The 14,865-nt window shown below is 39.0% G+C and overlaps 1 protein-coding gene across 1 annotated transcript in view; it reads right to left on the bottom strand.

The window, feature by feature from the left end:
• Positions 1-1,210: 1,210 nt before the first annotated feature.
• The window catches only part of LOC125003994 (astrocytic phosphoprotein PEA-15), a 49,783-nt gene continuing 36,128 nt past the window's right edge, over positions 1,211-14,865 (bottom strand). Inside the window, exons 2-4 of the mRNA XM_047578295.1 lie at positions 10,706-10,880; positions 10,431-10,586; positions 1,211-9,493 (exon numbers count right to left, since the gene is read on the bottom strand). Coding sequence (XP_047434251.1) covers positions 9,429-9,493; positions 10,431-10,586; positions 10,706-10,877 — 393 coding nt within the window. The 5' untranslated portion in view covers positions 10,878-10,880 and the 3' untranslated portion in view covers positions 1,211-9,428. The remainder of the gene's footprint in view (positions 9,494-10,430; positions 10,587-10,705; positions 10,881-14,865) is intronic.

Raw genomic sequence — 14,865 nt, 5'->3', positions numbered from 1 at the left:
TTTTACAGTGAAATTGGAGGTTTCTGCAGCTACTGCTGTGGAGGGCCAGGACATATACTGCTGACCCATCATCCAAGTCACCTGAGTAAAGCAGAGTTAAAATACAGGGAGGCTGGCGTGGGTGTGGTGGCTGGCGGGGACGAGGAGGACGGGGAGGAGGCAGACAGGGCGATCTGGAAGCTTCCCTCGTTGAGGCCACGATGGTGGAGTATCAGCAGGACTGACCACCCCAACAACAGGTCATGCACTCACGCACATGCACAGTGATGATCACATGCACACAGACAGAGGATCAGATCATGACCACAGAAAATATAACCCACATATACAGAGAGGAGTGTTAAACTTAAGTAGTGTTGATCTGTTGCTACATGCAGAAGGAGAATAAGATTTTATCACTCCGAATGTATGTAGTCAAGGGGACAGTGTTCCTTTGTTATTTGGGATCATGCAAAACTGTACTATGAACAGACACATGGCTTGCAAATTTCAAATGATAGGATGATAAGTCTGTTATCAACTGGAAATAGTCATTGAGTTCTCACAGAACATGCAAAGCTGTATGATTTAATTACTGGTTTCACCATTGAACTAGAAATGACATTTTCCTTCTGTTGTATTATCAACCTTTGTGCTTTGAGTTCAGGTCATGTTGTGAACAAAGTGTGAACAAATCGACCTTCAGGGAGGGCAAGTACCCCAACAGTCTATTAACTCTGTTGTTTTATTGAGTCATGGACTTCGACATGTCTCAAAAGGAGGGAGAGTAGCTATGATAAATAAAGTGATAACTGTGTATGGTTTTTCAAACTACTCTAATACACACACACAAAACATGTGTGTATTTTTACAACAAAATATGTGCAGAACATATCTCAAAAGTTAATATGAGACCTAAGAGAGGACAGTTTACAAAACCACCAGACCATGAAAGAAACTAGAAAGAACTTATACTGTTTGCCACCAGTAACATTAAAAATGCATATTACCCCAATATCATCAGGGCTAAAACCATTTTAAATGATGTAAGGCAGACCATACCAAATTCCTCAGCTAAAACCATTCAAGAAGAATAAAGAGAATAAAATGTTGCTGACTGCATGGTACAAATGCTAACAAATCAAAAAATTACTTGTAATACATTTTTTTATTGTAAATGCTTTGTCAAAAAAGCCAAATGACTTTGACAGAAAACACCAGGGACCACAGGTTAGGTTAGCAAATATATTTTAATATATAATATTTATATTCATTTTAGCACAATGACAAAATGGCATAATTTCAGTACAGTCTCATTTAAATCATGACAAAAAGCCACACCTTTATATTAGTTTGAATACCTCAGACCATGTTTTGTTGCAGTCACTGCAATAGAAATCCTGAAGTACTTGTTCCACCTTAGCAAAAGTTTCTAACAGCATTGAGCCCGTGGCACCCAGCCAGGTTATGGTGTGAGCTGAATGTGAAAATAGAATGGATGTAATGACACTCATTGCATTGTTGAGCAACGTCACACCCTCAAAACCTATTTTGTTTTATTGTCGCTGGGACAAAACTGGATCAGTTTACCATCTCAAACCTTTCTGACTGTGTACAATATCTAACAGGTGTAAATCCACATTGTCACATTTAGCCATAAGTAACACGATGGACATGTTGGACTCTGTGAAACAACCACATCTGTCACTTGCTACACCATTAAAGAACTACCGTATACACTTTACGAAACAACAGACTAGCAGAAGATGAGAGGAAACATTCCACTGACTGACTCTCAAGGCAGTGACACACAAGGCAAATCTCAGAATGAAACGCAGCAAGGTTACATCAGTGAAAATGTTTGAATTCATAGCTGTTCTTGTGAATGCTTTCCGCCTGAACTCATTGAACACAACTGCCAATAATCGAGTTAACAGCAGAAAATGAAGAATTTCAAATCAAAAACGAATTTTGTCTGTCACTACGTTAGTATTTCAAAGACCATCCACCGCCAAGAGTATTGAGATAATTCATAGAGCACTGAAACATAATTAGACTTTTCAATTGCTGCCTGCAAAACCTTCCTCACACCTACACAGCCCTGCATGCTAGCTCAAATTGTCAGATGCTTACAAAACCTAAACCACAACACAAAGGAATGTTTTTAGTTAACCCTGCACCCACTGTCACAGATCACACCACTCCGGTTAGAATGATCATATGATGCACGTCACTTCAACACAGCCTCTATAGTCTGCTACCGCAAAACACAAACACCTCAGAAGAAGCTCTGGTCTGGCCACACATGTCGATGTGACCGTCCGAAGAAACGATTGTTCACCACAAACATCTTGGCAAGTTGCTAAATTTCGAGAACGTCATGATTTTCAAGCCCACCACACCCCAGTAGTTTGCAACTGAATCCACTTGGCACTTTTATCTATGATGTGAAAGCTTGCTTTTTAACGCAAGAAATGTAAACTTTATTTGTCACAAAGAAAAGAAAAACACAGTTTTTTTTTTTTTTTTTTTTTGCAGCGCAGCTCAACAGAAACGTGGTTAAGTGCATGTGGTTAAAAAGCTTGCACAATACTGAGGAACGTACAACTGTATAAATAATACGTAACAAGCTTCCCGTGGTAGTTAAAGACAGAAAATAACTCATCGTTGCGCAACTTCAGACATTCAGCATTCCCAACGTTAACAGTAACCCTATTATCAACTCCATCTCACCATTGTACAGCATTCTTGTGCCACATTCAGAATAGTACACTGCAACTACATGTAGATGTGAAAACACTTCCCAAACTATGAACCTACATATTTTGCTCTGCTCACACGTCTACATTTTATCTTTCACAGCTACAAACCCCTAAAACTATTCCTCACTACTTCACACTACTCTGCCCAGCACTCATGACATTAGCGCCTCAATCTATCACTTCATCCTTTGTTCATTAAACAAATAGCAAATAAAAGTACGGAGCCTCAAGTGTTTAATATTAAACTATCTTTACCTTACGTTAAAGAATAAATAAGAATATCAACTCAATTCAACAACATTATTAAATTATTTTGTTTTTAATAAAAACTCAATTCTGCTGTTCATAAGCTAATAAAATCAAAGACTGCTACAAGATTTAGCAATTTAGCTTGTATCAGCTAGAGCAAAACAATAACAAATATATTCTAACTGAAGTAATGAAGCTCAATATGAACACATGCACAGTAACTAACCTTTCAATTAGCCAAACAAGGCAGCACATGCTACCTACATGCTAGCTTCCTAAGAAGCTTGGTTGTTTAGCAGTGTTAGCTAGAACCTTGTGGTTAGGCCCACCACTACTACTAGCTGTAAATCTGGATAGATGTGTAGCATGTTATTGAAGTAAATTAAAAGTTACTGAGTCCATCTGTTTGGAGGATCTACCACAAGACCGTTGAATAAGAATTACTTTGACATTACTGTAGCTAAAATGAGCTAAGTGGCTAATTGCAGTAGCAGTTGAGGAGGTTTTGTGTTACACATTTGCGTAAAAGATTATTTTAGACAATTAATCCTTGTTACAATTTCTTTTACAATTATGTATTTTATTCATGTAATACTGAACACTTTGGGCTTCCGTAGTCTGACTGTGTATTGAGCTGATGATGGTTATCAGTTTCCTGTTTTTCCACAATGTTTTTTTTTTTTTTTTTTTTTTTTTCTCAGCGAGTGTAATTAGAAAATACCACTCTGGTAAAACAAAAATCCATTCATGATTTTGTACATGCACCTACCCAGCCTTACATTTTAAGACTCTCTTAAAATGTCTTGTTCTTGGTGCAACGTGCAAGTGACAACATGTCTCTACGAACAAGATGGCAGACTCTTGTGACTGCTTTCTTCTTTTGTCATGATTTGGAAACTCTCTGAATAAAATCATGTTACAAGCAGTGACCACAACACGTCTGATCAAATACGACACAGTAAAACGTAATATGTCACATATCAGTAAATACAATTAAATGAGTATCGCTTCTTTTTTTTTTTTTCCTGTAAAAACCATCACCCAAAGTCGAAACAACAAACACAAAAGAAGAGAATAACATAAATTAGAAAGTATCGATGCATGGTATAAGCTAAGAACAATGTTTCATCCCCTTGATTTGTTTGAAATGAGTAAAACAAAGTCGGGACATGTAAAAACAAGAATATATAGGCATTAAATAAATTAATCAATTTAAAAACAAACAAGTGATATATATTCAAAATACATATTTACAGCATAATAAAATGAAAAAAAAAAACAACAACAAAAAAACAAACAGCAAAAGCAAAACCACAGTCCCTAAGCAAAAACATTACTTGTTTGAATTTGAATTGACTGTTAACATTACATGCTGAATACCTTCACAAAATGTCTGCCTCTTCATCGACACTCATGAATTGGTTACAATTATGTATTTACCACAAATACGTGTGTATGTTAGTTGGCTTATACTTTTGCAGCATTTAATAAGTTGATATGTACTGGGTACATGAAAAGAAATCCAAATTTGACATCATTCGTGATGATATGTTAATATATTATGTGCCGGTGGCTACAGAGGAAACAGCTAAGCAATGCCAGACATAATCTGCCAGGTGATGAAGCCAGATGGACTGTGCCACGTGTGAACAATCATGGGACTTGACTTCAGACAAGTAGGAAGGAAGAAGTTGGGGAGGGGACACACAAAAAAAAGTTGCAGCACAGCCACATTTCGATGATGACAGTGATTAACGTTATTAACTGATTTAACTTAAGCTTTAATCAGGAGCTTCTATAACATCAGGCAGTTGGATTTTTTCTAAAACTACCACTCATTTGCTAAGTCCATTGCCTCGTGAATTTCTACTGAAATTCTTAAAGTGAGAAAAACTAAAATAAAAAAAAAGTCCCTTGGTCACATACGTCACAATTCACAAGCTGCTTTTCAAGAAGCACTTCAAATAAAAAGGAACAAAAATAATTTCAGTGGCCCCAATCCTCCTTTGCTGATATATATATATATATATATGTATTTTTTTGTTTGTTTGTTTGTCTACTATAATGGAAACGCATGCTGAGTTTTGCAAAGAAAAAGTTTTGGTGTGTTAAATTACCAAAGCTCTTCACAGGAATCATAAGTGGCAATCCAACATTCATGGGCAATGACTGCATCCATTTTAACACTGGGAAAGACCATTACCCACAGGTCATAGCAGTGAGCTCATCTGCCTCCCTTTGCCTGATAAAATGCTCCTGGTTTGGCTTTGTGATTGATGCAGTGGTCCCACTCTGTGTTTAATAGGCTAAAGTTGTAGGAGGGCAGCCACCGCTTCACTTGGGGTCTGGCCTAGCGCAGGCTGGTCTGGACACTGAGGAGAAACTTCAACACTGTTATATATAAACCACCTGAAAAGATCCGTGCATGTGTCAGGATGGGCCTTATGATCACTATGCTCATCTTGCAGTTGAATTTGAACGACCCAATTCCTTACTGGCTGATGCTGTGGTCAACTACAGTTTGGCACATTTTCAGATCTTTGCTAAACACCAATTGATATCTTGGGTTTGTGGGAATGAACAAAACTTTGATCCACATGATGGCCCTATTTATATAAAATAAATATAAAATAAGGCAAACCACCAGAGTTATTAAAATCCACCCAGAGTGGATGGTGATACATTTCATAGTTGCTCAAACAGCTATGAATCGAGGTTAAGAAAACTCAGGGGATCACTGAAATCTTCGTGATCCATCCTCTGGGCGCCGTGAATGTGTGCACGTATTTTCAGTCAATCAACTTGGTATGTGTTGATATATTTAAGTCCGGAAGCGGCTGGTAGGCCACTCTGTGGAGGACTCCAACAAGAACAGATTCAGTTCAGTTAACTTTTATATAATAGTGTTCAAGTATTTAAGGGTGAGCTATTTCTAAGTATTATAAAAAGCTTGATCAAGCCTTTATTAACTGGATGTATGATGCAAACTATTGCACTGATTAAACTACTAAATGTTAAGACTTTGCTTTCAAAAGAGCAGAATGTGAGTTGAACAGTATAGTTGGTCTAGTTGTTTATTTCCCCCAGTTTCAAACAATGAATATTGGGTAACAAGCACTTATTTCTTTCCTGAAACCGCACACTTTTGTAAGTGTCACTCCATCCAGCATCATGCAAACTGAATACAAGAACATCAGGATCTTGGCAAACGCCCCGACACGGTTAAAGAGCTCAGTTCGTAAGATTAAGTGATTTTTGGGAGGATATGTTACAGTGCAGAGTTTTCCTACAGACATAAATGCATAGGATACAAATCAGTCCAACACTACAATACACGTCGAGCAATACGAAAAAGAAAACAAGTGATCCCAACAACTGCGATCAAAATAAAAGTCTTGGTCGTTGGCACTGGGGTGGGGAGGGGAGAGCGGCGGCAAAGGGGAACGTAGTGGGGAAGCAGCGGAGCGGGGCTCAATAACTAGTCATACACTGACAAATTTTTATACTGTTGCCTCATTCTTTTTGATCCTACAGCTTTGAGGACAACAAAGACGGGTGCAGAAACAGACCACAGACATTGTGTACACACCAACACTGAAGTCCTTAGCAAATTTTCGGAATAAAAGCTGGTCTCTTTAAAAAGTGAGAGCCATTTTGATTGACTAGACGTGCGCGTACGCCTTCCTCCGCTCCACACGAAGACCTCTCACAGTTCTAAAAACTTTTTGGGGCGAACGCAAAGTCTGCTAAGGCTTCATCGCGGGGAAAAAGATACACAGTGTTCAAAAGAGCAGTTATTATAGTTTAGTTTCAACAGTCTTGCTAGGTATTGTGTCGGTGCATGGCAGGAATGGCATAGTCAGAGGGTTATGAGCTGCTGTGTGCATTAGAGTTCAGCGTCACAATCTACTGTAATCTAATGTAGTATTTATTAAGAACGTGTTTTGGTATCACGTGCTGTGTGTTCTCTTTCTTCTCGTGTTTTCTACCATCCTGCACTTTGATCTGAGGCTTTTTTTTTTTCATTCAAAAGGTAATTACATACTTGTCAGTTATTCTCTATGCAACAAATGAAATGGAGACAAAGGGATAAAAAAAAAGGTTTAGTTTCCATATTTTTATATATCATGCAATATTTTTGCACAGTAAATATTATAGCCAATACCATCTCAAAATATATTTTTATATTTTCTAATATAGCCCAAAGTTAGTTTTTGTTCTCAGTTTGTTTCGGATTAGACATAGTTAGCATGAGAGTCTTTAGTTGCCAGACAGATGTAAAACTGCACGTGCAGAGGAAATTTGCTGTCCGGGCCAATGTCCTTGCAACAAAATATAAAGCTGCAGGTCAATATATTATTTTAACTACATTTTTCTTTTAATATATTATTTGTATATTTACATGTCTGCAGCTCATACTAAAGACTTTCACACTAACTGGTGCCCATCATAAAAAAATCTAAGGACAGGGAACTTCTGTAAGTAAATCTAAATATTTTCTTTAAATATCTCTTGCTATGAGCTAAAGGCAAATATTGGCTTTTCCTGCGAAAATCTATTTTAAATATCTTCCTCTAGAATATTTGACTTTTTTATCCTCTAGAAACATGATATAATTATCTATGTCAGAGTAAAGGGAATGCATGTAGAATCTCAAGCTGAGGAATAGAGACTGTCTCGTCCTTTAAGTTTGACTCAACGTTTTAAACAGAATGACTTCATGGTAAATGGTAACTTTTTTTCACTCTGAACTAACTATGAAATGAATAGCTAGACATGTGAGCAAACATATTTTTTTCTATTTTTTTTTGTTTTCTGAGAGTCTGATGCGAAGATTATTACCGCACTCATGTCTGCAATTAGTTAAATTAGCTTAGCTTATCATTAGTAAAAAAAAACTGCTGCAATGACTCTGTCAACAATATCCATTTTCCAGCATCCCATTAAATAAGAAAAAACAGAGCTGTCAGCATTGGGTTAGTTTACCTTAGCTCATTACGTGGGGAAAACAGCCAAGAAACAAAATCCACCTATACCGGCATCTCATTTATTTAATCTGCACGAAATAACCAGAGCATACGCTGACGCTATTGCCGGGCTAGCTGTTCCCCCTGTCCATGCTAAAGCTAAGTATAATGTTCACATTACAAATGCGCCAATTATCGTTGTTTCCTGTGCAACTGACCATTTAAATAGGGCATTAAAAAAAAAACTTTAAACAGAATAAAATTATTATCATGTCAGAGTGTCATAAATGCAACAGGAACGTGTTTATTTAGCTTTTGTTCTAGAAAGTTTGATGAGAAGATTGTTTTCTGCAGGCAGGTACGTTAGCTTAGCTTATCATAAAGGGGAAACTGCTAGCATAAATCTGTCAAAAATAAAAATAAAAATCCACCTTACCACCATCTCATTTATTTAATCTGAACAGGTAGCTTCACTGATTACACAAAGTTAGGGTGAATCTACAACATCCACCAAGTTAAATCTTATTTATTCTTATTTACGAAATATCAGGAGAAACAAATGAGGCTACAGCCAGGCTAGCTGTTATCCCGTCAATGCTAAAGCTAACCCTCTGAGTGCAGACATGAGTGTGGCTTCAATACTATTTCTTTCACGTTACTAACATACCTGAACAATTATGCAGCAACACACAAAAGCACTATCAGCAATGAAGTGGAAATTTAGACTTGTTTAGATTTTCTACTGTGTTAGCTGCGGTTTTGTTTTTAAATGGATCGTTGGTCCTGTAAACTATGTATTTTACTTTCATAGTTTTAGTTAATAGTTTCTATATTTTGGCTATATTGCACATTCAAAATAGGTGAGAGAAACAGGAGGACATTTAAGCATTGCTGAGTAATGTTAGTCATAGTTATGTATCACTGTACACGACATACAATGCATCAGAATTACTATGAGGGTTACTTGTAAGAATTTCTTAAAAAATAGCCATTTCATTTCATTATATCATTTGGAGGTGGGGTTTGTAATGTCTGCCTCGCTCCTGGTTGGTGAATATAGGTTGCAATGTACCAACCTTGACTAACAAGTCAAGTCACACACACAGACGGTTGCATAAACACAGTATCACAGTAACACTCATTATCAACTGACCCACTCAGAATCGAGGTGGCGCTCTCCTCACCACACACACTCTTCAGATTTCTTCTTGCAGTGTCTGTTTGTCTTCCCATCTCGTCTGACTTTGGGAACAGGCTGCGTCGCTACGGTCTGATTGGTTGCTCTGAGGGTGTCGGCCTGCGCGGTACTGCGTCACGGGCATGTGGGGCTGCAGGGAGGAAGGTTGTGGGTGCACGTGTGTGAGAGGGGTGCGGTGGAGGAGGGATGGGGTCGGTCAGAAATGGTCGGTCGGTTGATTGGAGTGCCAGGGGTGACGAAATCAAGGTGCAAAGATCAGGGCTGGGGGTCGTCTCACACTTTTTTGGGCGGAGGGGCCAGCTTGATGATCTCATCTTCAGATGGCTGGCGGATGATGTCTTATTTTACCAGTGGGGAGGCGGGGCCAAAAAAAGAAATACACAGAGAGAGAGATATCATGAACACTGTACTTTCAAAGACCGTTTATGAAAATAGATGAAACCTTTATGGCGTCACTCAAAGGCTTCCTGACTCCGCCTACCTTTGGCTAATTCAAAAAAATGGTCAAAAGGGATAAGCCTAATTATCTTGGTATGCTATAAACAGGTGAGCTGTATAATATTCACCCAGGGCTTTTTGTGTACCACGCTATAAACCTGTTAAGAATGAAATTAAATTACTTTCATTGTATTTTTTGACCAAGTCTAATTTTAGTCAAAAGCTTCATGCTATAAATTTTTGATTTTAGAATGAATCCAATTTTTATTTATAGAACATGTCTCATACAGGATGCACAAAGTGCTCACTGGGATGAGAAAGACAAAAACACAGGGAGCCTTGAAACAACAGCAGGAAAGACATCAAGCTAATATTAATATGACATGGGGGAAAGTTACAAAACTAAAGTTGAAGTACAAAATTAAACAAGATTAAAGGTAAAACTAGAAGTAAGAAATAAAACTTAATTCCTTATCTCAGATCCAGGATAAACCTGAGTATGAAACTATATTTCCCTTGTAAGGTACAAGGTTTTGGCAGCAAACAGGAGGCAGAGAAGGTAACCAGGCAGCTCTTTTCTTTTGTCACTAGAGGGCAGAACTTGACCGGCTTTGGTGTGTAACTTATTTCACTATTGGGGTGCACTGACACATTTCTATTATTCTATTTTCTATTTTCACACTAATTCAGTGATTCAATTCACTTCAATCAACAACAAACCTGCATCCACCAAAATGATCGTATAGTTGGATTACCACCTTTCTGACACTGCTCCACTAGTGTACCTAGGGTTTTGCCAGGTGATGTTTTATATGTTAGACCTATGGGATGCGTTACCTTTGTATTTCTTGGCTGAGGGGATGCGCGTGAGCTTGGTGTCGATCTCGTCATCCTCAGAAATCTTCAGCACAGTCGTGCGGTACTCGATCACCCTCGTCAGCAGGTCCGGTCGCCGCGAAATCTCAAAGATGTGCTCGATGTACGAAAGGTTATCTGCAAGTCAGACGGTTTGTTCATGTTCAAGACCTCAAGCTAATATCAGACATCACTTGCCAAACACATGCCAAATGTGAAGAGGTAACGATAAAGATTTAAGCGGTATGATCTCTCACCCTGGGCCAGCTTGTCGTTCTTCTCCAGGTAGCTGAACCACTCCTTGGAGGAGGTGATGTTGTTGCTCTGGTCTTCGGGGATGTCCTCCTTGCAGGCCGACTTAAGCTGCTCCAAATCCTCGTTGGTGATGTTTTCAGACAGGTCGCTGAGCAGAGAGCTGTACTCCGCCATGGTCTGCTCAGAGGCAAAGACAAGACAAAGGGAAGACAGTTAGATGGACGCCATAAAAAAAGGATCACTTACACTCATAAAGACATCAAAGCCAGGTAGCAGAAACAGCATGGAGGAAAAAGACGAGGAACAGTGTCTGCAATTACCCTGATGTTCTTAAACTGCTCAGTGTGCGCAGCAGCCCACCTACTTCCCAGACGCCACGGTGGAAAACACTTAGGAAATCTTAGCTAATGACAATAGCATACCGTCAGAGTGGGACGTGAAAGCACAAAACCACTGAGCCCGATCCCTTTGAAATCCCATTTGTTCCCAGGTTTTGTATTTAGCATACAGCTTAAAGAGGTGACTAAAAATATTTAAAAAAACAAACAAAAACACTGTGACACCTAACACTGGCTTGAAACATTATGCTTAAAGTCCCAAAGAGCAGATCTATTCACTCAGGGAAGAATCTTGAATTCTGACTTAAAATAAGACTAGCTATATATACTCTATTTTATTTATGTGTATTATTTTTGTATGCAATTTCAGTCCAGCCCCAACAACACTACAGAGCAATTACTGCATTGGAATCCAGGTTTCTGATACTATTAAAAATAGTATTTCTTCCTTCAACATCATACACTTGCTGTAAAACTAGTGTGCCAAATGTCTGTCAATCCATGGCTGACAAACATCCCCCAAAAATGGGTATCGTGCTACTGTTTGAGCAAAAACAAAGGAATTGTATTGTGTATTTCTGAGCTTTCGTTTTATCTAAATAATAATAATAATAATGAAATAATATCTTTCATCAATAGAAATCAACGGGGATAGGCCTGAGGGACTCACAGACACATTTATAAATGTCCAGAAAAATACTGAATAACATCGCAGTGATTTTTTTAACCCTTCAGATAGACCAACAAGTATCTTCAGACAGGACTTTGACTACCAGAATAGGTACCAAGAAGTGAAAGACACATTATGAGTTACCCAAACTCTATTGTGGTTCTCTGTCTCCCCCTAGTGAAATGACTGAAGAAGAGCATTTCTCAGGCTAAAATCACATAAGCAGGTCTTATGTCTGTGCTTGTCGCATCACTCTACACAATCGTTACATGATCAGTTAAATTCATTAAGGCCACAGGTTCAGCTTTAGAGCCTCAACAAGGCCATATAAATCTAAATGATTCCACAGTTTAAAACTGGGAAAAAGACCACAGAATACAGAATATAGTCAGTTTTGTTTAATAGGGATATTCTTGTATATCTAATGCATACTAACTAGTATAGATAACCATGCATATATTTATGGTTCAGTTATGTTTTATCTTAGCGATTCTATAGACACCATCGTTTTATAGTTAAAAAGACCAGTTTGAATAATTGCTTTTAGAAGGGTGCGCTGAATACGTGTACCTTTTTATAAGAAAAAGTTCAGGCCACATTTTCCGATGGTTACAGTGGTTGGAGGGCCACAAGAATTAAGGAATGGGCGTTGTTAGGATTGCGGGGTTGTGGTTATCATCACAAAGAATGGGATATTTATCTGTGTGAGTAAGTAAGAGTGTGTGTGCGTTGGCAGGAGAACCACTGTTCAGAAGCAGGCAGCCAGTGAGTGAAAAAAAAAAGAAGAAAAAAACACAGAAAAACAACAGAAAAGCAGGCTGAGTGATTCAGACATCTTGTGAAGCCGTCTGCTGCGTTCAGCTGGGTCAGTTCAGAAGAAGCAAAATTAAAAAACTCACGAGACACAAACGCAGGCTGTAGCTAATATCTTGGTTATTAGCATATTTGAGTCAAGCTATTCCCACAAACTTCCATATATGGATGGTTGTTGTAGTTACACTGATCCGGCATAACATTAAGACCACTGACAGGACAAGGATACTTAGACATTATTTACACCCCACGCCATAGCAATGACACTTGATGGCAGCAGCCATCCCCAGCAGGATGCAGCCTGACACAGACACACAAAAAAACATTAAGGAACAACTAAAAAAGAAGAACAGCACAAGGTGTTGACCTGGCCTCCAAATTCACTAGCTCAGAAACTGATCAAGTATCTGTGGGATGATCCACAGAGGCCTCTCCCTTCAATCCATAGGACTCAAAGGCCCCCACTAACAACATTCTGTTACCAGACACCATAGGACACCACCAGAAGGCCCGTTTCCATTCTCTGATGAGTCACAACTTTCTTGGAGGCACAAGAGAGATATGTGATAAGTAACAATGATAAAGGAAATACATTTGTTGATGATCACTGTTCAAATTTATTGTGAAACCAAACTTAACGCCCTATCCGTAGACAACTCAATGTAGTTGCCTACAAATAGAACAAATCTTTGGCTTGTGTTGCCATCTAGTGGTTATGAGTTATATTGCTACTTGACTTTAACACCAAGACACTGCTGATTTTCAGTCTAACAAAATCTAGCTAACTTGATGTTAATTTACCTTTTCTACACAGCAGTTATCCTTTTAAGAGATTTGGTAGGAGGTGGTTTTGTTTTGTTTTTTTTGTTCTGCTTTGTATTAGTTTGCAAGTTGGCAGAGTTACATATCTTTTATTTAAAACCAACAATCTAAAACTCAAAGGCGTCCAGGTCACCTGATATTTGACCAAAAAAGGCTTTTCGTTCTATGAAAACAGCAATCAAAGTACATTTTGGCTTTCAAAATTGCTAAAGAGATTAAGTGAGGGATGATAAATGAGGTTCGCCTCCTGCCCTCTCCATGACTGTTGGTGCCCTGAGCGAACACCTAACCCCCGGGCGCAACCCACCACTCCTCCAACTGTACACTCTAACTGTGTGAACAAATGGATGGGTCAAACAGCAGGAACAAATTTCCCCATTGTTGGACAATTAGGGGTTACAATTTGAAAAATGTAATATATAAATAACCATGGTTCCTGTAATAATATATTGCAATCAAATCTAACAACGGCTCAAAATGAATCAGTAATTAAAGCGCGCAGCTAACAACAAGTCTGGAGGCGGTTAGTCTTATGAAATCCAAACATAAAAGGAGATACACATAGTGGCAGTGCCAGTGTTTTCAAAAATTTTAACCAATCAAATGGTCGCTCAGGATTTCCACAGTCCCGGTGAGACTTCCCCAGCCTTTACCAAGTTTAATGAGGCAGCAGATTAGCTTAGAGATGATTAAGGTCAACTAAAAACTGCTGCATTTGAGCTGGCGTGGGATCAGGTGTCCTGCTCAGTGACACTTAGTTACAGCAGGGCCGCATCCCTTCCATCCAGCCCTGTATTAGCTTTCCTTACTGTTCATGTTATTTCTGTCACATACAGCAGCCTTAGCTCTCCCGGTATCTGCCATCCATGCAGATAGCAATAGGCTGCCTTGCCTCTCTGTGCTGCGCATCATGGGCACTGGCACGAAACTCTGTCTGCCTCTGATCCTCTCAGTCTCATCACAGATAAACACCACGTACCGAGGGCCCAGAAGAGCTCTGTGACTGGCGGCGTGACCTATATAACTAAGCTGTTGTTACCAGCTGCAACCACCAGGGGCCGCCAATTCGCTGTGGAGCATGTAGAGGCAGCCCGAGCAGCTCACCATGCAGCAGCAGTGCTCTCTTTACTTAATCGCTTAAGCCTTTTTCACAAGGGCATATGGATAGGAGTTGATGCTTTACAGATGAGCAGCAGAAACCGAGACGCACAAAATGCGTCTCATTCAAAATTCTATTACATCTGACAGGAAAAAAAAAAAATCCCTTCCAGTTAATAAGTGATGACTAAATGAAACACTGTGCTGACAAAGAGTGAGTACAAATCAGCATATGGATGATGTGGAGGACTATGCGGAACACCGGAGCAGATATGATGATAATTGTCCTAGAGGCTGATTTAGGGTCAGATTTGTTTGTCTGTTCTCTAATGGCTAATGGTGGCATTTTGTTTGGTTTGTCTGAACCACGATCTCAGCCTCAGGGCCAGAGCACAATGATGACAGGGCACTTTTACTTTGG

The sequence above is a fragment of the Mugil cephalus genome, chromosome 1 (genome assembly GCF_022458985.1).
Source record: "Mugil cephalus isolate CIBA_MC_2020 chromosome 1, CIBA_Mcephalus_1.1, whole genome shotgun sequence".
NCBI lineage: Eukaryota > Metazoa > Chordata > Actinopteri > Mugiliformes > Mugilidae > Mugil > Mugil cephalus.
The sequence above is the reverse complement of the archived record's forward strand: the minus strand, read 5'-3'. Positions and strand labels throughout refer to the sequence as shown.